This window comes from Spodoptera frugiperda, chromosome 22, assembly GCF_023101765.2.
Source record: "Spodoptera frugiperda isolate SF20-4 chromosome 22, AGI-APGP_CSIRO_Sfru_2.0, whole genome shotgun sequence".
NCBI lineage: Eukaryota > Metazoa > Arthropoda > Insecta > Lepidoptera > Noctuidae > Spodoptera > Spodoptera frugiperda.
This window is the reverse complement of record NC_064233.1, coordinates 1675669-1701979: the sequence shown is the minus strand read 5'-3', so window position 1 is coordinate 1701979 and position 26311 is coordinate 1675669. Positions and strand designations below refer to the sequence as shown.

Genomic DNA, 26311 nt, shown 5'->3' with positions numbered 1-26311 from the left:
TTGTGTGACAAACATACATACAAATTCTGGCATTTATAATATGAATAAGATAATTTCACTGTTGGCTGAATAAAATCTTTTTTATTCACGATTCCGGTTCCGGATATAAATCCCACACAAAATAATAAATTAATATTGTTAAGAAAACAAATAAGTGAATTCCTTTACAAATCTCCATTCAAAGTAATATCAACCTTATTTCTCTTAGCAGAAAGTATATAATCCAAGAAACAAGTAATCCTCTCTAATAATAAATGTTACTAATTCAATTCCATGCCTTATTTCCTATGCAAGAGGGTTGGTTTCCCTCTGTAGCTGTTATAAGGGTAGACCCAAATTGGCAACACATGTTTGCAAGTGTCGTAAAGAGGAATTTAATTAAATGTACCGCGTGACGCGACTAGGGATGTAGCCAGGGTAGATATATCGATAGTTTCCTTTTATCGTGACACACAACATACAACGTCCCGGCCTTTATCCCCGAAGGGGCAGGCAGAGGTGCATATTAGGACACATAATGTGCCGCTATGTACTCGTAATGTACACCCACTTTTCACTATTTGTGTTATAAGTCCCGTGTAATAGGGGGTGAGCCTATTTTATTTTTTTATTTTTATTTATTTATGGCCATTGCCATATGGCCTATTGCCATATACTGGACACAATCTCAAACTTCGTGCTACTACTGAGAAATTTTCGAAAAACCGAAAAAAAGCCCAGTAATACTTAGCCCGACCCGAGAATCGAACCCGCTACCCCTTATCCGGCAGTCGCACTTGCGAGGGTCACACGATCAACGAAACAGTTTGGATTTTCATGACAATATCGATATAAATGGATTTTACTGTCATACGTATAGAAGGCATTGTCGCTGTGTCGACACATGACAAGTGACAGATGACGGAATTCGCACATAGACGAACAAATCATCGGATGACGTCATAAATCTTACGTCGCACATGTGAAGTTTCCATGTGAATAAATATGGATAGACATCATTAACAGGGAATCGAACCCAAGACCCCTTGTTCGGCAATCACACTTCCAACCACTCGATAACACGAGGCAGTAAATTTTATGTAAATACTTGTTTTCTTTTCAAAATAACTTCGGAACCAGTCTATCGACATCGACACCACCCCATCCCTACAGTAACAGCGCGGCGTGTGGGCGGGGCCGCGGGAATTTATCATGAACCATATTGTGCTGACGTGCTCCATAACTTGCAGGCTAAATAGCCACAATTCGCTAGACAATAAGGTCTATAATCGCTTGCCGAGTCACTGAGCAGTCATTTATTAGGTTTTCTGCAATTTATTGTTTATTGAAAAGGCTGCGTTTGGTGAGAAGTTACCCTCGGATTGTTGGCTGTTTCACTGGTTGTTGAATAAATATTTGGGTATCTCTTGAAATGGTATAGTAGTCAACTAGCTGTCCGCGTGGACAGAATTTGGTTTTCTGTTCGAAATAAAATATTTTTTCTAGAATATGTTATTTTCGCTAAATTAAATCGATTCCGATTTCACTTCACAGTCCGAATTTGAGAAGCATTTTTAACTGGACAGTCAAAACTGCACGTTACCTAAATTGTAAAAAAGAGTGTAGCCGTTATAAACGTTAATAGGTATCTGACTTATCTCCTACCACATTGGACAAATAACGAAACCTTTGCGTTTTGTGTCGGTGTGCAAGTGAGGCTCAATTACCCCCTTCGCAATCTGGCCAATCCCCGATTCCCCAAAAACCTTTTAAAAATTCCTAACCCCCAAAAGGCGGGAAACGCACTTGTAACACCTCTCTGGTATTTCAAGTGTCCATTGGGCGGAGACGATTGCTTACCATCAGTTGATCCATCAGCTCGTTTACCAGCTTATTTGATAACAAAAGCTTTCAAAGTGATTTAAACAGAGGTTTTTTTAAAAGTAGTTTACTTTAAAAAAATCGCATATTTTCCCTTCTATCAGTCCCATCACCTCATTCAACTAACACCTATCTATCTTCCCTCACTCGAGTAGGGGATGAGCAGGGGTGTGCCGTGTTTAGCATATAAATACTCGACAAACAGCTGGTCGCGACAGATACCCCATCTACATAATACTGTGTAGTCTCGGTACACTCGACGGGGCTGTACAAACACTGATTTTGGAGTTTAAATCTGTTTGTTTGTGGTTTAAATTATGAATTTTATTAGTACGGGTAGTGGTTGTTAGGATTATTTTATGTAGATTATGCATAGTTGATTAATATTTGTTTTATAAGAGGATTAAGCGTCTAGTTTTGTGGTATTACCTTTGATTTAACTGAAAATAAAGTTTTATATTATTTACATTTCTTTTTTAGGGACGTTTTCCCTTTTTTTTAGGTAAGAACTGCTGGCTACGTATCTAAATCTTTTAACTTGCGTATTGGGCTTCGTCTTATAGTTGCCTTGATCGGGATAACACGACAGTTTGGCGAAAAATCAAAAGCGTAAAAACTATTTTATTGTAAAACAACGCTTATGTGTTTCGCTGTAAGATTGCACTTCCAGAGACTCCATCCTCCGCCAAAGGCAGGCAACACACTTGTCACTCCTTAGACGTTACTTCTTTAGTGTAGCGAGTTTCAAAGGCTCATAATTAATCAGTACCCTTAGTATGCGTTTGCTTTACGTTTAAAGTAATCGAAACGAGAGCGCGTTCGGCACTCTGATTGGCCGACTCGAATAAACCAACCAATCATACCGCCGTACGCGCTCTCGTTTCGATTACTTTAATTGTAAAGCAAACTTGTGCTAAGTGTACAGGTGATCTGTCTATTTCTTTGCCGCCATATCCCAATGTATAAATCTGTTTTCTTCCTTTCATTACCAATCCCCGTGTTGCAGGGCATCCTGCTGAACTGCAACGCCATGTCGGCCGAGTACCTGTTCATGACGGACAAGATCTACGACCCCAAGTACGACACGGGCGACAAGGTGATCCAGTGCGGGCGACACAACGACATCTTCAAGCTGTGGCTGCAGTGGCGCGGCAAGGTAGGCAGGGGATATCTTACCAGTCTGTAGGAGCTTTTCCAGTAGAGATGTGCTGTGTAGTTATGCTACGAAGATGTAATAGCTAAGCTACAAAATGTGACCGTTTCCACCGATACTAATCTATGAAGCTGTGCGTGGAAGCTGAGGAGGATGTGCAGCTCGAGTATGCGATGTATCGATATCAGGGAAGCCACACACATCCACAGCAACGAAGCATAACACAACTCTGGTGGTGAAGCAGTCTTACTTCTGTTTCTTTTTTTATAAAACATCGTACCCATACATATACGCAAAAATCTACATACATAGGTAAAATAATATCAAGAGTTTTCTCCATACTTGTTAATGTGCAATACGCAATTTAATCCCAACTAGTTACTTTAGTTGAAATTGCACTTTTGTATCTACTATTTTTGAAGTTCTTACCCAAAATTCTACCTATTGTATTCCTTAAAGACAAGCTATTAGCTCTGACAGCTTTGTTCAATATTTTGAGAGAGCACAGCACGAGATATTATAATAGACTGTGGCTAAATCGAAATTATGGTAAAAATTACATTCAAACATAAAAATAAACATTTGTATCGTTATAAGTCTACCTTTTTAGGGTTCCGTAGACAAATGGCAAAAAGCGGAACCCTTATAGATTCGTCATGTCTGTTTGTTTACCCGACCTCCACAAAAACCTTCAACTCCCCAGGGCACATCAGGCTTCGAGCGCCACATGGACCGTCTGATGGAGCTGGCCGAGTACCAGGTGCGGCGCATCAAGGAGCAGCCCGACAAGTTCCACCTCATCCTGGAGCCCGAGATGGTGAACGTCTCCTTCTGGTACCTGCCCAAGCAGCTGCGCGGCCTGCCGCATGATGCGCACAAGGAGATCAAGCTGGGCAAGGTATGTTGGTGATCTATTGTTTATCTCTGTTTAAGTGTATAAAGACATGTTTTTACAAACGAAAAAGGATCACAATCCGTTCAAAATTACCCTAAAAAAAAAAGATAAAAATATATAAAAAAAGTATGGCATATTTTAACTTCATTTTCGTACACTTTTATATGAAACTGAATTGCAAAATTTAATAGCAATTCTGATGTATCTTCTTTTTGTATATAGATAGAATAGACTTTATTGTACATCATTAAAACACCATTAGTTGAAGAGTATGAAATTCTGCGTGATTAAAATGCCTAAGAAAACTAATAGCTCCATGGAATTACTGATTAAAGTGAAGGTTTCATTCCTAGATCGGGCAATGTAAAAATAAACTTAAATTGTTTATAGACACGCATAACATAACTGTATTTTATGCAATCGTGAAATAAAATATGACGTCTTCAAAAAACACATTTAACGCCATCTAGTATCTGACACCGCAAACTTTTCCAGGTATGCGCCAAGCTCAAGGGCAAAATGATGCAGTCCGGTACCTTGATGGTGGGCTACCAGCCCGACGACCGCCGTCCCAACTTCTTCCGCAGCATCATATCCTCAGCAGCCGTCACCGAGAAAGACGTCGATTTCATGCTCTCAGAAATGGATCGTCTAGGCCAAGACATCGTTGTTGACTAAAAGCTTTAAATCTAAACGTATTTTGGTTTTACGGCGGAGACTTACCTTCATTTTGTGTCACATGTTAAAACTGATTGAATGAGAGATTTTGGTAACTGAATGAAATGTAGTTAGCTAATGGTTAACCAGTTTTGAGTCTTATAAGCAAAGGTATTGAGTGGAAAATGGTCTACCGTGGATGTTGGAGCGTACATGTGACGTGTCTAATTATCTCTGTGTCTAGATATCCCTTACATCACACTGAAGTGTGGTGTGTTTGCGAAGCGTCTCTCCGCCGATACCAAAATTATAACCATGAATTAATATTATATGTTACGTACATGTATCGAATGATATAGTAATTTATTTGTCTAGGTGTTATCTGCTGTAAAAACGCATAGCTGCATTAGGTGTGCATTGGAGACTGGACAGAATTTTCACTCATAACTCAACACGCTTCACTAACGCCATCTATTGAGGAGTAGCTCAACTAAGTTTCATGTAATTTTACTAAAATTGAATATTTTACTGTCGATTTGAACGTTTTACTAGACAATGGAATTGATTGGTTTTTGAATGGATTTTTATATTAGCCGAATGTGTCTTGTTCGTTCGAATAAGGAAATTTTAAATTCTTAGCTAATTTTAGAAACGTTTAGGAATACATTCGGTAATATTATTTGATTAGCAACTCGACATGTTTTGGAGTGTCGTTGTAGAGTATTTTAGTAAAATCAACAACGACATTTATTTAATTTTAATGTAAAATAGCGATACCCCGCTTCTCTGACCAGTCCTCAACTTGATGTGTATTGACATTGTTCGAGTTAATAAATTAGAATAATTCAGCAACATTAAATAGCGACATTGTCTTGATATTTACAACATTGTATCGATGTATTTAAGAATTCACACGAAATCTCTTCACCTCCTTCTTCTAGCGGTCCACTGTATCCAAACAACTTAATTCTAACTTAGAATGTTATATAAGAGAGTCTCAAGCCGTCTCTTCGTTATAAATTATTAAAGAATATATTTATTGAATATTGTTGGTTCTCTTCCCATATAAATATATATATGATATATAATATTTTGACGTTAATATGTTGACAATGAAAATAAATTTTCGATTAAAATATTGTTAGACGATAAAGTATTATGATATAGGAGGTATATAATATTAAAGTGGTGTTAAGCTCAATATGTCGTGTTGGCCAGATGTATGTGTAGTTGTTTCGGTTGACTGTTTATTGGTAATGTTGTTGAACTTGAAAAAAAATATTATTATATTATTGTAGTAGATATATGTTTATGTCTGTGAGTGTGTACGAGTGATGCACGGTGCGTGGTGAATGAGTGATCTCTAGTTATTATAGTTTGGAACGAATAATCCCTATTTATGTACTTAATAAGAGATTAAATGTAAATAAATAGACATCGATCGTTGACTTGAAAGTATTTGTAAAACATCAGCTTCGTGTGTCGGTAAACTGCCCACCATTTATATGTAAGATCGTCCAACAGACAGGATTCAAAGATCGATAGCTATACATTGAAATATGAGAGTGTTTTATGTCGAGAGCTAGGAAATTATATTTTGCAAACTATTTATCTATTTAGACAAATTAAAACGCGTAGCGTACGAAGTGAATGATACGTTTGTTTAGGATAAAATATCAAAAACTGTTATTTTATATCATTCACTCTGTATAAACATGTATGTTAAGTATAAATATATATTTATTGATGTCAAAATCACGTTATATACAAGACATATCTCCCGTTTTGCCAATTAAAAGAGTATTGTTAAATTTTATATGTTGTAAAGCGCATTGTAGTACTACAGCTTTTCGGTGCTTGTTGAAAATAATAAAATATTTTTCTTTACAGCCAAAGGCACGTCTCGGAGACATTTAAATTAAAATAAAAAATACTTTAATAAAATTGGTAGCGCCATCTGTTGCTGTATAGTTAAACTAATAGTTTTAATTTCCAGCAAGAGATGGCGGTATATTAAATAATGATAAGATGGATGATTTCATGTGTAACAACGCAATAAATTATGAATTTTCTTTTTATCAGTGTTGTAGAACTGTGTCTCGATGTTTAGATGTAAGTTTAGAATAATTAGTTAAACTGTTTTATTCATTGTTGAGTTTTTCTATTTAAGCACATTTCCTAGTGTATTCTATGTATTAAAAATTAATTTATTTCTCATTTCTGAATTATACAACGCATAAGATAGTTTCTGTTTTCTCTTAATGCTTACTGATAGTCACTTATTTCATATTACTTATTTTGTTATTGTTATTTTTGAGTTGTGTAAACTAATTATAAGATAAGAATGTACATATACGAAAAAATACGATGTGACGATGACAATAGAAACAGTAGAATAATTTGTGAGGGAGAAAAATTATCTCCGTTTGAGTGTGTGAGAGGATGAGTGAGTGAGAATGAGAGTGATGAGTGATGTCTTAATATAAGATAGAGAATAGTACTTTGGCTTTTGTTTCGTGTTAGCATTCTAGCGATCAATAGCAGATTGTGAAAAATTATAATATGTATTTAGTTCTAAATTGAAACGGCACTATCAGTCAAATTAATAAATTAATACGTGTAAATATGTAGCGCGGTTACTGCTAATTAGTTTAGCTACGTGCTTCGTTTTAAAAATTCCGTCAAGTGACATTCTTGCTCTTTCTTCTATCCGATAACAGATGGCAGTGCGCTAGCGGTGTAGTTTACTTTCTCGATCCATAGATGTCACTATAACAAAAAAATCTAAGTGCTTCCATTTTGCGTAGTTTGTAAGTAAATATAAAATAAGGGAAATATATTTTCAATGTCAAAATACTAAATATTGATTATAGTTTCAAAGTCTTCCAAAATGTCTTCCATTTATTGAATGTTTGTTGATTTAATTTGGAATATAATATGGATATATAGACGTATGTATCGTATTAGATATATAAATTAGTGTTTCGAAAGGTTTAGCATTTAGAGGCAATATACTGTTCACTTTTTGATCACTTATAATGTGAGACAAGATTAGTAAAACTATCCTAATATTGTTGCTATATGTAAAAATCTGTATAACCAAATAAATGGTATTGTTGTTAGTTTGTGGTCGTTTTATTTATTTAATCCTACAGTAATAAAGACTTCTACCGGGGAAGGGTTAATGAGCGAGAAGTGCTTAGCAACACGCAATCCTTTTATAGTGTGGGAGAGCCATGTTTCAGCACGAATGGGTCGGCTCGTCCGGAATGATACCACGGCCTCACCGAAAACAGACGTGAAACAACGCTTGCGTTGTTTAAGTGAACTTACCGAAGGTCCAGTTACAACCCTTCCCAATTCCAGATTCCTACAACAACCCTTAAATTCCTAACTCCCAAAGGCCGGTAACGCACTTGTATCGCCTCTGGTGTTTCGGGTGTCCATGTGCGGCAACAATTGCTTACCGTCAGCTCGTTCAATGGCTTATATCATAGCAAAAAACAGGAAAAAAACCACCAATAAAGACTTGATCATTTGATTTGTCGAGCGAGCATCACATTTGATTCATCGGACTATATGTTGGTGGAAATACAAGTACCGTAAAATGGGGTGAATAGGGATCGAGAGGTGAATAGGGACAGAAGAGGGGTGAATAGGTATAGGAAAATTCTTCGTAGTATCTATTCACCTCTCTTCTGTCCCTATTCACCTCTCGATCCCCATTCACCCCGTTTTACTGTATGCAGTTTGCGTTGGGGAGTTTAATAGTCATTAATGGGTCTTATCCGCTGGCGAAACAGGTCTTAAACAAATAAATAATATTAACGCCGTTTTACCTTTTAAACTTACTGAATTCATAGAATATGAACGGTACCATAACAGCTAAGGTCAATCAACAAAAATATGCATGACATGTAGTAGTCTTTTAGGATTCTGAGATATTGTAAGATTTTCAAATATTAAAAATAAACTTCAATACTTCTTTAGTTAGATTAAGCTAGTAAAAAGCTACCTGTATGTATTTGACCAGACCTGGGGTTTTGTGTATTGAGACCCCCCATGAAATGGGCAGTAACTAAGCCCAGAGTGGAATAGAGTGGACGCGGCGACTGCGTAAGATGTGTCATGTCATAATTTTTGGTGAACTTTAAATCTTCTCTTCTCTTTTCCATAACTTTATTCAATCGATAGTTAGTGACAGTATAACTGGTATCTTCAGAAACCAGGGATACGTGTATAAGGTGTATTAATTTACTACGAAATATAAAGTGATTTTCTAAGGACCTCGTGAGAACTTTGAATTACCAGGAGGTTCGACTTCTCGAGAGTCGAAGGTTTATTTCTAACTACAGTATCATTGACCATTTCTTTTGTGTGATGTAAAGGTATAAGGTAATAAAAAGAAACACAAAAAAATCGATTTTTAATAGTTTTATTGGAAACAAAATAATAATTATGCTATATATTGCACGTGACTTGCTAATATAGATCCACACTTTGAGCAAAACCCACTTTTACTTACTATGTACCCGAGTCGTAGCCGACTTCCATACAAAGTCGTTCTAACTAAACATTTTAACATTCTGTATATCGGAGCATCCTCGTGGACAAATATAGACATGCGCTGCGCTGTATCACTTAGACTAGTACGCGAACAATACTATACTTGCCACCAGGGTTCACTTATAACTCATTACAAGAAAATATGAAGAGACTGCATAATCATTACATGCATTATTGAACATTTCGTTAAAAATATCAAGACATCTCTTCTGGTTTAAAAATAGATTTGTTTGCAAACTAATGATTACAGCAGTCCCTTCCGTTTTACGTTTAAAATCATTGTTTTATATAAAGTTGTTGATAAAACTGTATCTTTGACTTAAAACAATAAAATATCATTTTCTATGAAAAAGTTATGAGGTGTTGTATTAGAGCATCTCTCGCGCTGAAGCTGAAATTGATTTGTTTAGTACAATCATACTATTCATCTTGATATCGTACGAATTGATGAGATTTTCATTTAATTTATCAAAAAAGTTAATCGACTTCTAAAAAGAAGTTTACAATTCATTTTAATCGATTAAATTCGAATTCATTGGATACTGACATTCGTTTATAGTCAAAACATCGTTTTTTGTCAATAAATTTTATAAGTAACACAGATAAATATTACAATTGTATAAGATAAAATTTCAACTTTAGCGCTGGCCACACCAGAGATATAATCGAACGATACAGTGTTACCAGAGTAAAAATAAAAAATAAAATGCAGTCCACCGAGTCAGTTGGACTATATCTCTTGGTGTGAAGATGGCATGAGATGCTCAACTTGCAAGTTGGGTTTTGGAAACAAAAATTCATTTTAATCAATGGCTCGCATGTCGTGATGGCCACAAGTACCACGTGTGATACATGATAGGCCTCACCAAGACATCGAACGCCCTCTGGTCCCTCTCTCCGGGAATATAAAACTACCACAGTGGGTACTCTCCTACGGTCGTGTTAGTGATTCCACAAACACATTACATTTCGAGTCCGAATAAAAAATGCTTTGAAAGTCAATGTTTTGAAAACATATTTGGCAAGTGCAATCACTAACAGGAGCCGTGACACTCGCTCCGTCGCTACGACAATCAAATAACATGATTTAATCAACAAAAAATGCAATATAATCAAAAAGGCTCAATATATAAACTAGTACAAAAGATCGCGCCCACGGCCGGGCCATTGTTCGAGGCAAGGAGACCATCGCCCAACGACGTCTTTAAAACAAACATTACTAATGGATATGCTTCATTTCAAAGATACTGTAGGCAAGATCGTTTGGGCACACATGGTCAGATCGCCCCACAACAATATAATTCCATAGTTGCCTAAGAATCTCACATTAAAATAACGTATCTGGTGTAATGTAGACAGTTACTCGCGAAGTGTATTAAAACTAGTATGAGCAGTAATCAAGAGGGGGATTGTACCTAAAGAGTGCTAGGCAAACACTTCATAGCGCCTCTTACTTTTTTTGTGTTGTGTTCCTCAGTAGCCTGGCAGTAATCATTATTAAAACTGGCCATCTGACTAGTGGCGCAACCATAGTATCTACAGAGAGACATTAGAACATTGGGCTGGTAAAACTGATAGCCGGTTGTCAAATATCCGAACGATCAAGTAATAATTAGGAAAATATGTAATGTTTTTTCTCTATTTCCTTCCTACATATACAAGTGTTAATAAATTCGCGAATAACTGTAACATTCACATCGATATCATTTTAAACGCATAACAAAATGCTTAAAATTCATCATTTGAACTTCATAACATTATTTTCGAAAAAATAATCATTGAATTCGGTTTATTTTAGTGCTTGTAACACTGTCAGCTTATATTTTGAGAAAATTTTCTTATTTTTGAGAGAATAGAAGCGTAACGGGGAATGTAGATTCGAAATTAATGTTCAAAATACAGTTGCAGACAAAAATACGTAATTTTTTAAATACTTTTGACAATTTAATCATTTTTTCTTCTAAGATAATTCCTTGTATATACATATTTTTGTCAGTCAACTGTAAGGTCCCGCTACGCTCCGATGTTCTATTTAAAATGTAGGAAACACTGACTTAAGTTGAAAAATAGTACAATAATTACTGCATTACGCTTACAAAACTCATTATAGACTTTATCATTATCGAATTTAGACTTAAAATTCAATAGACGTATGCTTATTTTCACCAACATCACCTAAATTTTAAGGATAAGCTAAGATAGGTGACCTTTTAACAACGTTGTGGTTTTTACCGGTCTTTAAGTGACACCTAACAGTTTAAGTTAGGGTCTAGTTTAGATGCTACGTCACTCTATATAACTCTCAGTTACCACCGTACTCAGAGTAATTTAATGATTACTTAACCTAACCCTTAGCAATTGTTTTCGATACAAAATTGTTACTAAGGAATAGTTTTAAGTAATCATTAAATGGCTATAAGTGCGGCAGTTAATAGTTTAGGTGAGGTTGGTCAAAATAGCAATTCTATTCAACTTCAAGTATTACAATATTTTTTTTTTCGAATATGTTGAACTAATAATTGAAAATAGTCCAGTATTATGTATTACAGAGATTCCTACATATTTGGATGTGTAATTTTAAAACAGATTGTACTGATGTATGAGACAAACTGCTAGTGACATGTAGGAATGAGACATTACAACTTATAGTTCGGACCAGACTACCGTTCAATATAAGAGATATATTATAATAGTATATGTATCAAGTTTTTAACTTTTTCAATGCTTTTGATACATATAATATTGTGTTTGGATAATAAATCACTTATTTACTCTTGTTTATAAATCTTTATTTTATTTTCTAGTTAAGTATCGTTCATTACCGACTTCAAAAAAGGAGGAGGTTTTTGTGAACCGATTTTTTTAGTTTTAGCAACGCATTTACTTATCTCAATATTTGTAGTAAAATGCGTCTTTTATACATATTGTATTGTAGTCTGTCTAAATATAAGTTGTAATGTCTCTTCCTCGATATAAATAATAATAAATTGAGATTCTTCCATCCGTCTACAACGAACCAAGCTTACAAACCAAAGTCTTTCCAAATATACACCTAACGGTTCATTTAATATTCACACATGGCAACACTGAACACGAGTATTGCCAACACAATATTTGGCATTGTATAGTAAAAATATTTTTCAAGAATATTTTATTTTTGTATTTTCAAAAATACTGTTTTTTTTTTGTTTTAAGTGGCAACACTCGTTTAGTGTTGCCATGTAAGAAAATGGCAGTCGAACGAATAAACGAGTTTGGATTTAAACTACCGTACCATGCTGAAATATACATATTATATCATTGCGCCGCGTTCGTAGGGTCGTAGGCAGGGAACTAACAATTACGTTTTAATACTTTATTTTCCAATAGAATTTCAAATAGTCTGTTCAACACGCAAAATGGACATTCTCAAACACATTTTCCTTAAAAATCTACTATTTTAATAATATTTCAGTAACTTCCTGATAACCCCGCCCCCGGCCACGCCCCTTACAAACGTAACAAACAGAAATATGTCCGTCTCGCTCACTCATTCTCACTCGCGTCACGCACAACCGCTTTGTTTATATTTTTTATTTATTTATTTATAATAACTAATCGCGGCGGCGGCCCCTCTGATAAATTGTGCGTCACCTCACATTTTGGGATTTTTAACCTTATGATTATAAGCATAAGGTATTAAAACTGAAGAATTTATTTTTAAGATAATAATTTAGTTGATTCGAGAACTACTTAATACGGTATTTGAGATATGCAAAGATTCCCCCCTTTTTGTAATATATTAATTTGTCTGTATGTCAGTATTATTCACGTAGCGCCAATCAGTACCCTTAGTATAAGTTTGCTTTACGTTTAAAATAATCTAAACGAGAGAGCGGTCGCTGCTCTGATTGGCCGTCTCGTAATAAACCAACCAATCAAGCGCCGACCGCTCTCTCGTTTAGATTATTTTAAAAACTCATACTAAGGGTCTTTAGAATCTATTAAAAGTGATTACTCTTATAGACCAAAATATTTGCTTTGTTTTAAAGATTTCTTATATTGAAATAAATTATTAAACTTTTAAAGTTATGCTTAACACATACATATATGACAATAGTTTCAACTATAACCAAGTAACCTATGGAGTTTCTTGCTCGTTCTTCTCCATAGGAATCTACACTTTGGAACGAGCAAATAGAGCAACTAGAGGACTGACTGACAGACAGACAGACACTTTTTTGACTTATAAAAGTGCTTTATAGTACTTGTAGAGGTTTATAAGACCCGTGTAAGTAAAATATGGTAGATTTAGAATACACCTCTGCTTACCCGAGCCGCCGCCGTATCTAAGCTAGTCTTACTCATGTGTCGGCGATATTAATACTATAGCGTTGCGACAGCCGACGGCTGTTACATCGACACTCGCAGACTTCACCACGCACATTTACAATTACGGTTATTCATATTTAAGGTAATTTTTTAAAGAATTTCGCTTTTAAAAGCTGTGGCTAAGTTACTGATAGGTAGCTGTTGGTGATCAATAATCCCCAAGTCAATAGTCAAGTGTGGGGATTATGACTAAACTTAATATTTGCTGTTTGTTTTAATTTCAGATCGATTTACTTGTATAATATAAGACGTAAAAACTAAATTAGAGAGCATTTTGGTAAACATATTCCATAACAGATCATTTTTAAACTTTATTCCTAATGCTATAAGACTCAATTTTGTATATCAAGATCTTGATTTTTCCTATTCGATGGTTTTAGGTTCGATTCTCAGTGGTGGCAAAGTTAGCGAGTGAAAACGTCATCACAGTCAATATTCAGGCTAGGCACCGACGTAGTGACACGCCCTTATAATATAATAATTATATATTATAGTTATATATATATTGTTATAATTTATATATATATATACTTATCATTTCTTGAACAATTGTCTTAGGAAATATAGTATATAAAGTAATATTTCAATTGATGATATTTTCCAATATTAAAGAAATTTTGTATATAAGTAAAGTTTGTCCGTATATATTCTTTATACATATATATATTTCCTTAAGACACTTGTTCACAGACAAACAAACATACAAATACATATAATTATAGTAGTTATGTCCACAGATCTTGAATTTGGCAAAAATATAGATAGTTTTAATCATAGAGGCGATAGCATCGCATTAAACAATGAATAGTCGTCTTAAAACTACGCTCACGCCATCTATACACAGATAATTTTGATAGGAACTAAATGAGAGAATTATATTCATAACTACATATAATTATATTATATTCGTTTGTATAAATAAATAAATTTTACAGGAAATTATAATAAAAGTACATTTTTACGTACAAATAACTCGTTCCCCGTAGATTTTTTGTAAAATCACAGAATATATAGTGAGGCGACTGTTTTGTTTAACTATGTATAACTAATGTTATATATATAACCTATATATATTAAATCTACAACACATATATAGCAACCACATATTTCGAACAACAATACTCGTGATATTATGAACGTTATAATTATTACTATAAAGTTTACTTTCATTTGAAACAAATCCTATTTATTTATTCACTTTTTGTTTTAAAATCACTGATTTAAACGTATAAATGCTTGACCCATAGAATAAGAAACCATGTCTGTATTCTATTTTCCTACCGCTGTACTTAAAGATTCATTTAATGGTTACTTAACCCAGTCCTTAGCAATTGTTTTCGATACAAAATCGTTACTAAGGAATAGTTTAAGTAATCATTAAATGTCTCTGAATACGGCAGTTTAACCAGCATTTATTATAAGCTATTTTGTACCTATGAAACTGTTGATTTAACTTTAATATTTGGCAAACGAGCAGATCACCTGATGGTAAGCAATCCGCATCGTCTATAGACACCCGCAACACCAGAGGCGTTACAAGTGCGTTGCCGGATATGAAGAAATTTTCGTTGAAAAACCGACAATTTTATAAGATAAAAAATAACTTATAAATAAATCAGTGATTTGAGTAGTGTTTGGGAATGAGTGATCAGTCGCCTCACTGAGTGAGTGTAGTGAGTGAGTGAGGTAGTGTTCACTCACTGGAGTAAGGCATGTGTATTGCGGGCGATCTCCGACGTCGGGCTAGCTACCGCGGCCTTGTTTAGCGCCACCTGGAAATTGTAAAGGGGAATATGTCAATTCTCACCGGTCTATAACTCATTGGGGGGAGTGGGAGAGGATTTTGTGAGGCAGGGGATGTGGCTGATATAATATTGATGGAAATCAATTATCTCGTACAAAATCACTGAGGAAGAGAAATCAAATACTATTTTTGTCATTTAAAAAAAAAAAGTATAGAATTTTTTCTTTTTTGGCAAAAGTGGTATCAATAGGGATTTTTGACATTTTGTTTATAATTATATACTTAACTTCTATAGCAACTTACAATTCTATTGTCCGAATACTCAAACGCTACTCAATTTTAAGACACTCTCAAAACTAGTTCTGTCCCTATCAATTCTTTATAAAATGACAGAGATAGCACGATATTTAAGTACAACTTAAAATTGAGTAACATTTCAGTATTCACATAGCCTGATCAACATACAAATTGTGTATGTTGATCAGGCTATGGTAGAGTATTATGTGTATTACACATAATTCTCATACGCCCGAATACTGAAATGTTATAGCGAAGAATAAATGTTGAAGCGATACTCACAGCACTTGGTGCGGCTGTATGGCGGCGAGGTGCGCGGGGGAGGGGGGCACGCCGGGCGGCGCGGGGGGCAGCAGCGTCTGCGCCAGCCCCTCGAACCTACCGCCCGCCTCGAACCCGTTCTGTGCACGATACAATAACCATAATATAGATTGGTCCCAATATCGAGCCTTGAGGCACACCCTGCTATTGTTTAAAGATAGTAAAAATATATAGAAATGTTGACAATATAAATAATAATATCTATAATACATAAAGATTACTATTAGGTTTTACTATGTACAATTGGAAATGAAAACTATAAAAAACATTGAAAACAATCGTGTAGGACCCAGTATTAGGCAGTTGTCCCACCGGCAACGATTAACGAGTAGCGAGTAGAGCTAGAACTAGCAACGAGTTAGCGAGACGCGTGGCGCGAGTGCATAGTTCCGATATTTGTGTAGCTCAGCTATAAGCGAGTGTGCGAGTGAGGCGGGCGATTACTCGCATCAGTACGATACGCACTGTAAAATGACCACTGGTTGTTCTCTGGCGTAAGTTCTAATCGCTTGGCGAGTGTCGCCGAGCGAGTGTTATCTTTCATAGCTCTTGTCGCTCAGCGACAAACTAGTGAAGCGAGCACTCGCCGGCAGTGTGAACAGTCGGCGATCAACTATTTGTATATGCATCTCTTTTGTTTACACGGAAAGTATATCTATTGTACGTTTCTTGAGCGAGAAAATAGCCGATAGTTAGTCGTTTTCTCGCCGTTGGTGGGACAACTGCCTAACTTCCTGCGGTACTGGATTATTGTCGCAGTATTGGAAACTGTCGTTTACCCAATAGTGAACCCTGTGGAACGCTTATGTTATTGAAAACTATACATAAATATTTATTTCTTGCTTCATATAAATATAGTAATGTCATGGTAATATAAATAAAAGTTTATTAGGCATAGAAATATCGAAAGCTATAGATACAGCATAACATTTTGAGTAGTTGAAGTTTAGTTAGTATAATTATTTAACTGTTATCTCCAATCCGCTTGCCAAGCATGGAGATTATGGCAAACCCCTCGTTTAAGGCTAGGCATTGGCCCATATAGTCCAGCAGTGGACTGCTATGGACCATTCATGTGATGTGAATTGTGAATAAATATTTTATCGGCAAGCTTCCTGCATATGGACTTCCCGCTGATCTGTGCAAATGGATTGCAGACTTCCTGAGGGATCGGTCAATTCGAGTAGTCATCGATGGCTGCTCGTCTGACCAATTTGGCATCAACGCCGGAGTTCCTCAGGGGTCAGTACTTTCAGCAACGCTCTTTTTGCTGCACATCAACGACCTGCTTAAGCCCGGTATCTTTGGGTATGCAGATGACAGCACAGTTGTTGAAAGGTATGTGTCCGATGCGCGGACTAGCGGAACACAGATCCAGTCTCTAAGAGAATCCATGGTCGAACGGTTGAACTCGTCCTTGAAGGCGGTCTCCGATTGGGGAGACGCCAACTTGGTCAAGTTCAACGCTACCAAAACCCAGGCGTGTCTATTCTCCGCCAAACGGAGTCAATTTCCGCTGGCTCCTACTTTCCGAAATGTATCTGTTCCAGTATCGGATCATCTAGAGCTTCTTGGCGTAACTCTATCGCCAACGCTAAACTTCGGCTCATATATAGAGTCAAAGGCGCATCTGGCTGGTAGGAAATTGGGTATCCTCTCGAAGGTGAGACGGTACTTCACACCAGAACAACTGCTGAGCCTGTACCAAGCGCAGGTTCGGTCATGTATGGAGTACTGTTCTCACCTTTGGGACGGCTCGGCTAAATGCCAGCTGGATGCGCTCGAACACATTGAAAGGCGTGCCAAGAAGCTCATCAACGATGATGCGCTTGTGGAGGCCCGGCTTCAAAGCCTTGAACACAGGCGCAAGGTCGCAAGCCTTTCCGTTTTTTACCGGATACATTTCGGAGAGTGTGCGGGGGAATTGCACAACTTGATTCCTCCTAGTCCTTTCCATCATCGAACCACAAGACAATCGGCGAGGCGTCACCGATTCATGGTGGATATCCCACCCACACGCACGAAGCGCTTCGCTTCAAGCTTCCTTGTGCGAACTGCTAGGGAGTGGAACTCCTTGCCGGAGTCTGTGTTTCCTGATGGGTATAACCTGGGTGTCTTCAAAGCCCGAGTGAATAGGTTGCTAATGGGCAGACGTGCTCCATCGTAGGCCACATCATCACTTACCATCAGGTGAGATAGCGGCCAAACGTCGTCCCATTTAACAATAAAAAAAAAAAAAAAAAAAAATATTGCAATAATTCAACAATTTGAGGAAGTTTAAATAATAGTTCTTTACTAATTCAGGGTCCATTCCCTTGTCATATAATTTGTTACATTAATTGTATTCTAGTCAATATTTATAAAGTACCTAACCTATGTTACATACTTCTAACTTTTTTTTTAAACATTAGGATTTGCTCCTGTGTCGTGGGTGCGTTTACAAACATACATTTTCACATACACATGACACCCAGACCCGAAACAACAATCTGTGGACCACACAAAGAGTTGTTCCGTGCGGGAATCGAACCCGCAACACGTTGCACGGCAGCCAGTTGCCTAGCCACCACGCCAACCGTGCAGTCAATTTGTTGTTTCGGGTTGTCTGTCGGAACGCAGATCTACGCGAGACACAATGTGTTTTCTATTGTGTCTTATATACCGACATACAAGTGGTTAACTGTATTCTAATCAATACATACTACTAAAGATACACATGTATTTATAACATAAAGTAAAACTCACGGGGATCATGATGGTGGGCCGCAGCGGCTGTATGGAGGGCTGCACGGCGGTGGGGTAGTAGGGGTAGTACTGCACGGGGTAGCCGATGTAGCCGGGGTAGCCCGCCGCCGCCGCGTACATCGCCGCTGCCGGGCTGTACATCTAAAGGGGGACAATACGTGTTCAAGTATTATACTCCCTCAAAGACAGACAAAAATATTTGCTATAATAGATATACAACATGTTTTCCTTTAGTGGGATGTTTGGCAGACAATATCGACCAGAAAACGCACCTAGAATTATGCTTTGTTATGAGTTATGCACCGGCGTAAATCAACGCATTAAAATTGTTATTAATAACTCGTATTTCGCTCCCCTTATCCCCAAATCCCCAAGAGGGTGGTAAAGCACTTGTAACTCCTCTGATGTTACAGGTGTTCACTGGTGGGGACTGATTACCATCAGGTGTTCCATCTGTTCGTTTGTAGTAAAGTACCCTTATAACAAGTTTGTTTACGTTGAACGAAACCGAAACGAGAGCGCGTTGGGTGCTGATTGGTTGGTTGAGAATAATATCCTAATAATAATAGAAGAATATCTGACAATGAAGTTTGTTGTGTGATGGCATTCAAACATAGAGAATCTCTTTGTGTCTAGTGCATCGTAATTTGAAAACTAGAATTGTAACTTAAAATGGGATATTTACAAAGTTTTTCTAGTTCTATGAGTTTCCGATATTTCGACACAGTTGGAATAAAAAAAAAACTGAAAACATTGCTTGCTCTTCGGCGGTATTTCCAAACTCATACGAAAAGAGCGTAATCCTTGAATTCCTCTGGTGTTGCGATGTACATGGGTGGTACCGTTTGCTTACCATCAGGTGATCCACCTGCTATGTCAGTAAAAAACATAATAATACGTACCGGTAGCTGCTGACTGAGCGCGGGTATGGCCTGGTGGTGCTGCAGCTGTTCGTAGGGCGGCGGCGCGTACACGCCGCCCGCGCCCGCGCCCGCGCCGCCGAACGTCACGCCGTACGGGGATCCGCCCGCCACTACACGTACAAAATTACATGGTTATAAGTGCTATATTTGTCATAGAAGATAAGGAACACTCTGTATCTCATTTTAAGTAAACAATGTATATGTTCTTATGAAAAATAAATTCTTTAAACCCGACAGCACGAATGAGCCGGTTCGACCGGAGTGATACCACGGCCTCACAGCGACCCAGTGTGAGTGATGTTACCAGAGGTCCGGGTGGCTTCGAGCGCTTACCATCGGGATATCATTTTGCTCATTCACCGCCATTTCTATAAACCAAGCAACTAGAATCTTCCAAGGGATTTGTCGTAACAGACGTTGCACTATGAGGCTCCGGAATTGGTCAATTTAGATGACGCAGTGTTCCTTATAGGTAGCCACTGAGGTAATTTTATTGAGGGGAAATCCCACTACTTTTTCTCCAAAAGCAAGAAAAAGTAAGACCTATATCTGCTAAAATGTGTAAAGGACACTGTTATGAAATTAAGAAGTCAAGTAGTTTCAGTTCTTACCTCCATATTGCGGCGCGGCCTGATGCGGCGGTGCCGGCAGGAAGGGCCCCTGAGGGGGCTGCGGTTGGGGGTACGCGCCCAGCGGCGGGGTCACTGCAACAACACACAGCTCTAACGCGGGACCCCACTGGGGGGCCGCGACACACGCACTGACCACGCACACCACTACCAAACGAGGACTAATGTCCCACTCATTTACATAATATGGGTAGTTTAATATACATTGAGAAACAAACTAAAAATTCTATTAACTCAAGAATATTTTTTGTAACAACCTGTAGACTGAATGCAGGAATTAAAATACCCATGTATACAAGTATAGTGGTGTGTAGTGTGTCAGTGTGTGCGGCGCGATGTCGCGCGATTGCGCGCCGCAACCCAAGCCCGAGCATTCACGCTGGACGCAGTGGTGCAGTCGAGTTCACACATTAAACGCTATAGCCGTAAGGTTCATTTTTCAGTGGCAATTTTGAATTTAGTTTTTTTTTTAGTAATAATATTTGAATGTCTCGTTTTTACATATCTACTGGGGAATGTAAAAAAGAGACAATGGCGACTATAGCATTATTGTTTACACGACTAGAGCGTGGGTGAAAATCATTGAAATTTCACAAATAAATCTAAATCTATACATTATGCAGTGCCATAGTTATTTCTAAGTCTACGTATACAGTTTTCACCCACACAGTATTCACATACGTCAGTGTTAACGACAAGCGATGCCCATACAACGCGGTGCCGAACGCGGGCTCTCAACACATCAACTAGATGCGCTCTGAGAGCCCCGTCGGCGACAACACTTCGGCGCGACAAATGTAAATATCTTTTCAAGAAAAAATATTTAAATTTCCCCTCCGAAGGAACGTATACAGTCAATTTGGTAGGCCGTGTTATGGTCCAACACGCAGTGAGTGCTGAGAGCCTACCAAATTAGTTATTTACAATGCATTCCTTATTTTTAATGGTCACCCTAGCTGCACTGAGTATATGAAGCCACTATCACAACAATCCGCGTTTAAATCGACCATAAAACTGAATAATCTACTATATTTTCAAACTATCTATATAAAATACTCTTTTTTATTTCAAATCTGTAACTTCCATATAATCAGTGAAGGTATCAAGCCTTGTGCAGTAAGCTAGTGTGACCACCACGTACTGTCATTACGAATTCTTAAATAACAAAACAATCATCACACGATAAGGAACCTTTTAAAAAATACAATATTTATTTATAATATGACCGTGAACTCTTTGGGCGCGGCCTAGCGCCGCCATCTTGGGCTGAGAAAGCTCTCATATTGAAATATTAATGTTTCTAAGTAATTATGTATAGGTAATTATATTTTGACCAAGTTCAGAGTCATAGCAATTGATCGACAAAACGACCAAACGTGTATACATGATGTGAACATTCCTTGAATAAAAAAAATATATTCATATTCTATTCATATACTAACTATTCAACAAGTGTACCAAGATTTTTGTCGATTACCTCGTTATGTATACGATATTTTGCTGTTTATATCTAAAACAAAGCATTTTGATGCAGGAAAAGCAAAAAAAAATCAAAAAGAGCTATGATATCAGTGCGTTGAAGGACACAGAAGCATGCACGGTGACAACACAACGGAACACAATCAATAACCATGCAACAACACTACTAAAATAAACTTATGTCACTATAAAATGCAACCGCAGACTACGGACTAGCTAAAACACCAAACAAATAGAAAAGCTTCAAACGTAACGCAGCAACTAACGCATGCTTGTTACAAAATAAAGAAACAACCGAACTGCTATCAAACAGCAAAATTCTCATATTATATATATAAGTTAATTCATGAACGCAAAACACAAAAAACCTGGACACAACCGTCACCTAAACATTAATTACTAAATTATAGCCCATACTGAAATTAATGCACACATCGGTACTTATATTTTCTTTATGTTAAAATTACTGTGACCGTAGTAAAAATTTCAATATGGCCGAACACAAAATACTGTCAAATGTTTGTAAAAGCTTAATTAATTATAGAATTGCAACAAGCAGGGTGGTTTACTGCCATATCGAACGGATATAACAGCAAACCGCAGAACGCATGTTATGACTGCTGTGAATTAAAATGTAATTAAATATCAACATCCGGATCCCTGAAAAGACTCAAAGAATAGAGAAGACCAAAATAAGTTGAGAAAAAGAATAATAAAAATAAAAATTGTAAAAATGTGGTTCCTAGTTTATGGTGTTGGAACATAAGGTCCGTGATAGTGTCTGGCCTGGCCGCCAGGTAGTTGGGGCCCTCACAACTGGCATACTTCCCTGTCCTTCGGTTAAGCTTATGTTTGCATGCAGTGTTGCCTGTACCACTGTGGCTGTTGTAAAGGCAACATTCTACAAATACACATCACCAAAACATTATTTAAAAATGTCTAAAATCCAAAAAAATATGTTTTTGTACTTCGTTACGTAATTGTTCGACTATTCTCAACAAGTTTCAAGCCACAACAGGGGCTCATAATGACCAATTGACTATGACAAAGTCTTATTTTCATGTCAATTTAAATTGGTGATATGTATTTGTGATCTTAAATCTATTCACACACGCACTAACATTGTGTCATTCCTGTTAACATATTGATCTGTGTTGACCCAAAATCCTTTGTTTTAGCCCGAGGAGTAAATAAATAATATAATAAAACAAACAAGGATTAAACGTCACATCTTAGACTGTGTATCTTAGATACGGCATCTAAAACGTTAGTAAACATTGTGTAAAATTAGACATACAACTAGAAAAATTGGCAATAACTTAGTTTTTAATTTAAAATAACTGTTATTGCCAATTTCACCATCACCTTACATCAAATATGTCCACAAACATACATTTGTAAACATTTTCAATGCAAAATAGTAATTTTTTATTTACAATTTTTACTATTACTTAGAAAAACTATTTTTTTTGTCTTGCAATTACTATTTTGCATGATTTCGTTGGTTAGTATTTAAACACACGACCTTACATTAAGAGACGCGACTTTTACCACTTTTTTAAGTTTTTTTTTTTTGTGAATAAGTGAAGGGAAGTAAAAATCGCGTCTAACTGTCAGTAACAAAAAGTAGCTAGCTTTTTTGTGTCTTTTGTTACTAGATTTTTTTAAAGAATCTAGAACAATACTGAAATAAATGACGATTTTTTCTATGTTTTAATTTCTGGGTTTAAATGATTCAAACGTCATTCATTTTCATTAAAAATTAACGCTAAAAAGTTAGCTTAGTCTAAATAAAGAAAAACGAAAATAAAACAAACACAAGACATCCCTATTACGGTCAAATTTTCAAAAAAAATAAATAGGGAAGCTTTGTAACGGAGACAATGAATATTATATAAAAAAACATAATAATATCACATTGACTCATTGTTACTTTTGGGTGCACAGAACCAGCTGTAATCATTACTTTTTAATAATTTAATTAATTAAAAAATAATATTCAGAGTGCCAATAAAACTCAGCAATGATTACAGCGTAAAACTGAGTGTTAAAAACAATAAAAAAATAAGCTGTAAACTAAATATTGAGAACATAAACAAAATATACCAGATAGCTAAGACACAGGTTTTAAAGAAAAAGGAAAGAGTCCCATCGTAATATAATTATATCAGTAAATATAGATATATGTTATTAGATAGAACTCTCCGTCTTAGAACAACTTATTTTTTTAAACATGGTTAACTAGGAAACCAGACGAGTGTACATGTTTTTTTTTATAGCCACAAATCCAGGATGTATCTCATAACACTATACAAATAGTATCAAGCCAAAGACATCTACTGTACAGCCAACCATTTAGCTTCAAGTCAATTACATCCGTGAGGACTTGTGGACAAACACCTTAACTAATATTGTACACAAACAAAAACTAGTGCCAGCAAAAACTATATTATTGTCTCAAACATGGATGCTCGTCGGATTTGTATAGAAAAACATAATAGTGACTCGTCTGCTATAATCTCCTTCAAGGCTGTCTTTTCTAACATGTAACTGTATTGACTATTGTGCATTTCCACAATCTGTCTAATTAGATTGTTGGCAATTATTACCTCGCTACGATTACGGCAGCCGAGCCCCACCGAATGGGTTACAATCGAATTAATAACACATACGATCGTCCACACGCCGATACGCACATATCATATATTTGTCTCTCTTTAACTATGTTTCCAAAAAAAAGAAAAATAAAGAAAGAAAAATTCTATATGATTTCATTACATGATAGCGATTAGTCGACAGGCGCGCGACGACTGCGCCGACGGACGCGCGGCTCCTGTAGAGGGGGGGCAGCGGCTGGGAGCGGGAGGGGGCGTGGGTAACTTGTATTATCATCATGTCTTATGCCGCGCACACTCAGCACTGGCATACTCTCTGCCGGAGAGACCTCACCCATACCAGCCAACAACTGCTCATTACTTACTCAGTGCTCTACACCAGTGCGGCTGGAGATCAAGTCGGAACAAGCATTCAGAAATAATAAGCTAATGCAGAGCAGAAACTTAAGATAAATCAAGTTTGATCTCCAACTATACCAGAGCCAACATTGGACCAACATGATGAGTCATCATTTCATTCAGCAATATGAGTGAGGTTTCTCCGCAACCAACATTGGTCACCAACAGACATTGGCTACCGTAAAATGTTTGTCAAATATTATACAGCCAACATTAGGCCCATGTTTTGCGACACAAGTATTCTGCATATATCTGGTGTCTTTAAAGTTATTAATATTTGTATATTTGGAACGTAATGGAACTACGAAGCTTATTGTATGGAGTTGGACGCTGTTCTGACAGGTGTAACGCCACAAGGTTGCATACTAAATGTGTAATTATATGTAATGTTTGGCCACATTATGTAACCAACATCTCAATACATAGTGGTGTGCTATGTTCTATTGTTTTGCTAAGAATTGTCAGAATTCATTATACCTGATTGAGTTGAATGGATTTGTTATACAAACACACCAAAATGTGGATTGATTAAATTCTTTATATAAAATGGATGCTCATTTTATTTTATTCATAGTTGAATTTACCCATTTAAGGATATTAAATGAAATTCCAAAAAAAGAATTCTCTGGGAAAAATGTTGAGTTCTGATTACTCAATCTTGTTTTACTTTATGAGATTGAATTATAATTATAGAAATGGGTCATTACTCTCGAGATATAGAGCTGAGTTCTTACAAGAGCCATGTTGTTTGAATAATTAATTATTTATGCAGATGACTGTAATGTTTGCACTGTGCCACAGCTATATGGCTGGTTTGACCTACTTCCTAAAAGGTCAACAGGAGTTACAATATTTACTGCCCAAATCGATCAAGGATTACAGGCAAACCTGCTGACACAATTCTATATTTTCTGCAATGGTAGGTAGGGAGCAAAGTTAAAATTCACAACAGATGTTCATGTTTTATTCATTTAAATAGGTCCCAACGTAAAGTATTGCTGAAAGCGCCCATTAGCAGGAGTAATTAGGGCTCATGAATCAGTTGTAGTAATGAATGGACCTAAAATTAGAACAAATAGATCCCGCCTCGCAAATCTAGGGGTGGTCAACCATCTTGAATTTATCGCGAGTATCGATCTACCGCGCAACACTGTAATATCAATATTACAGATAAATCGACGCGAAATAACCCTCTTCCGACGCAATAATCTCGCGTCGGGGGATTAAATCATTGTTTTACTAGCGAAAACTTGTATTCCAAGGCCCTACCGTGACGTTACTCATGTCAAAACGTATTAAAAGAAAAGAACAAAGAAAATAATAAATCAACAGTATAAATACCTTTTTTGTCAGCCATTTATGTATTTACTATGTAAATATTGGTTAAAACGTTAATAAACTGTGTTACGTTGCGAGAAATACAGGAAATTCGCAATTAAACTTGGACGCAGTCGCAGCAAACGCTTCGCAACGATTCTCGCAACGACAACTAGTGAAGTGAAATTATGTCAAATACGTTCTGTCATTTCACAGCCAATCGATAAACACAATAGTTTTAGTCGATTATAAAACAAATTTATTTTAATTTGAAATAATGATCATAAATACGATGCGTACTGTAAACTACAATATTTTACAAGCATTCAATATTAGATTT

General features: G+C 36.7%; 2 protein-coding genes across 8 annotated transcripts in view; one reads left to right on the top strand and one right to left on the bottom strand.

Annotated features, from left to right (window-relative positions):
• The window catches only part of LOC118279909 (glutamate decarboxylase), an 80126-nt gene extending 72436 nt beyond the window's left edge, over positions 1-7690 (top strand). For all 7 annotated transcript variants that reach the window (XM_050702297.1, XM_050702296.1, XM_035599752.2 and 4 more), the window contains 3 exons: positions 2867-3016; positions 3717-3911; positions 4404-7690. In XM_050702297.1, the coding sequence (XP_050558254.1) occupies positions 2867-3016; positions 3717-3911; positions 4404-4586 (528 nt within the window). In that variant the 3' untranslated portion in view covers positions 4587-7690. The remainder of the gene's footprint in view (positions 1-2866; positions 3017-3716; positions 3912-4403) is intronic.
• Positions 7691-13641: 5951 nt separating this feature from the next.
• On the bottom strand, positions 13642-26163 carry LOC118279718 (DAZ-associated protein 2-like). The gene is made up of 6 exons (XM_035599426.2): positions 25996-26163; positions 20144-20236; positions 19512-19642; positions 18610-18750; positions 15826-15944; positions 13642-15274 (listed from the first exon to the last, which is right to left on the bottom strand). Exons 1-6 carry the CDS (start codon positions 26009-26011, stop codon positions 15265-15267), a joined length of 510 nt encoding a protein of 169 aa, XP_035455319.1. The 5' UTR covers positions 26012-26163; the 3' UTR covers positions 13642-15264.
• Between the last annotated feature and the right edge of the window lie 148 nt (positions 26164-26311).

Coding starts and splice junctions, on each gene's coding strand:
- LOC118279718 (XM_035599426.2), bottom strand. Junction 18,751..19,511: donor CGCTCAGTCAGCAGCTACCG/GTACGTATTATT, acceptor GTCCCCCTTTAG/ATGTACAGCCCGGCAGCGGC. Junction 15,945..18,609: donor GGCCCACCATCATGATCCCC/GTGAGTTTTACT, acceptor TATCGTGCACAG/AACGGGTTCGAGGCGGGCGG.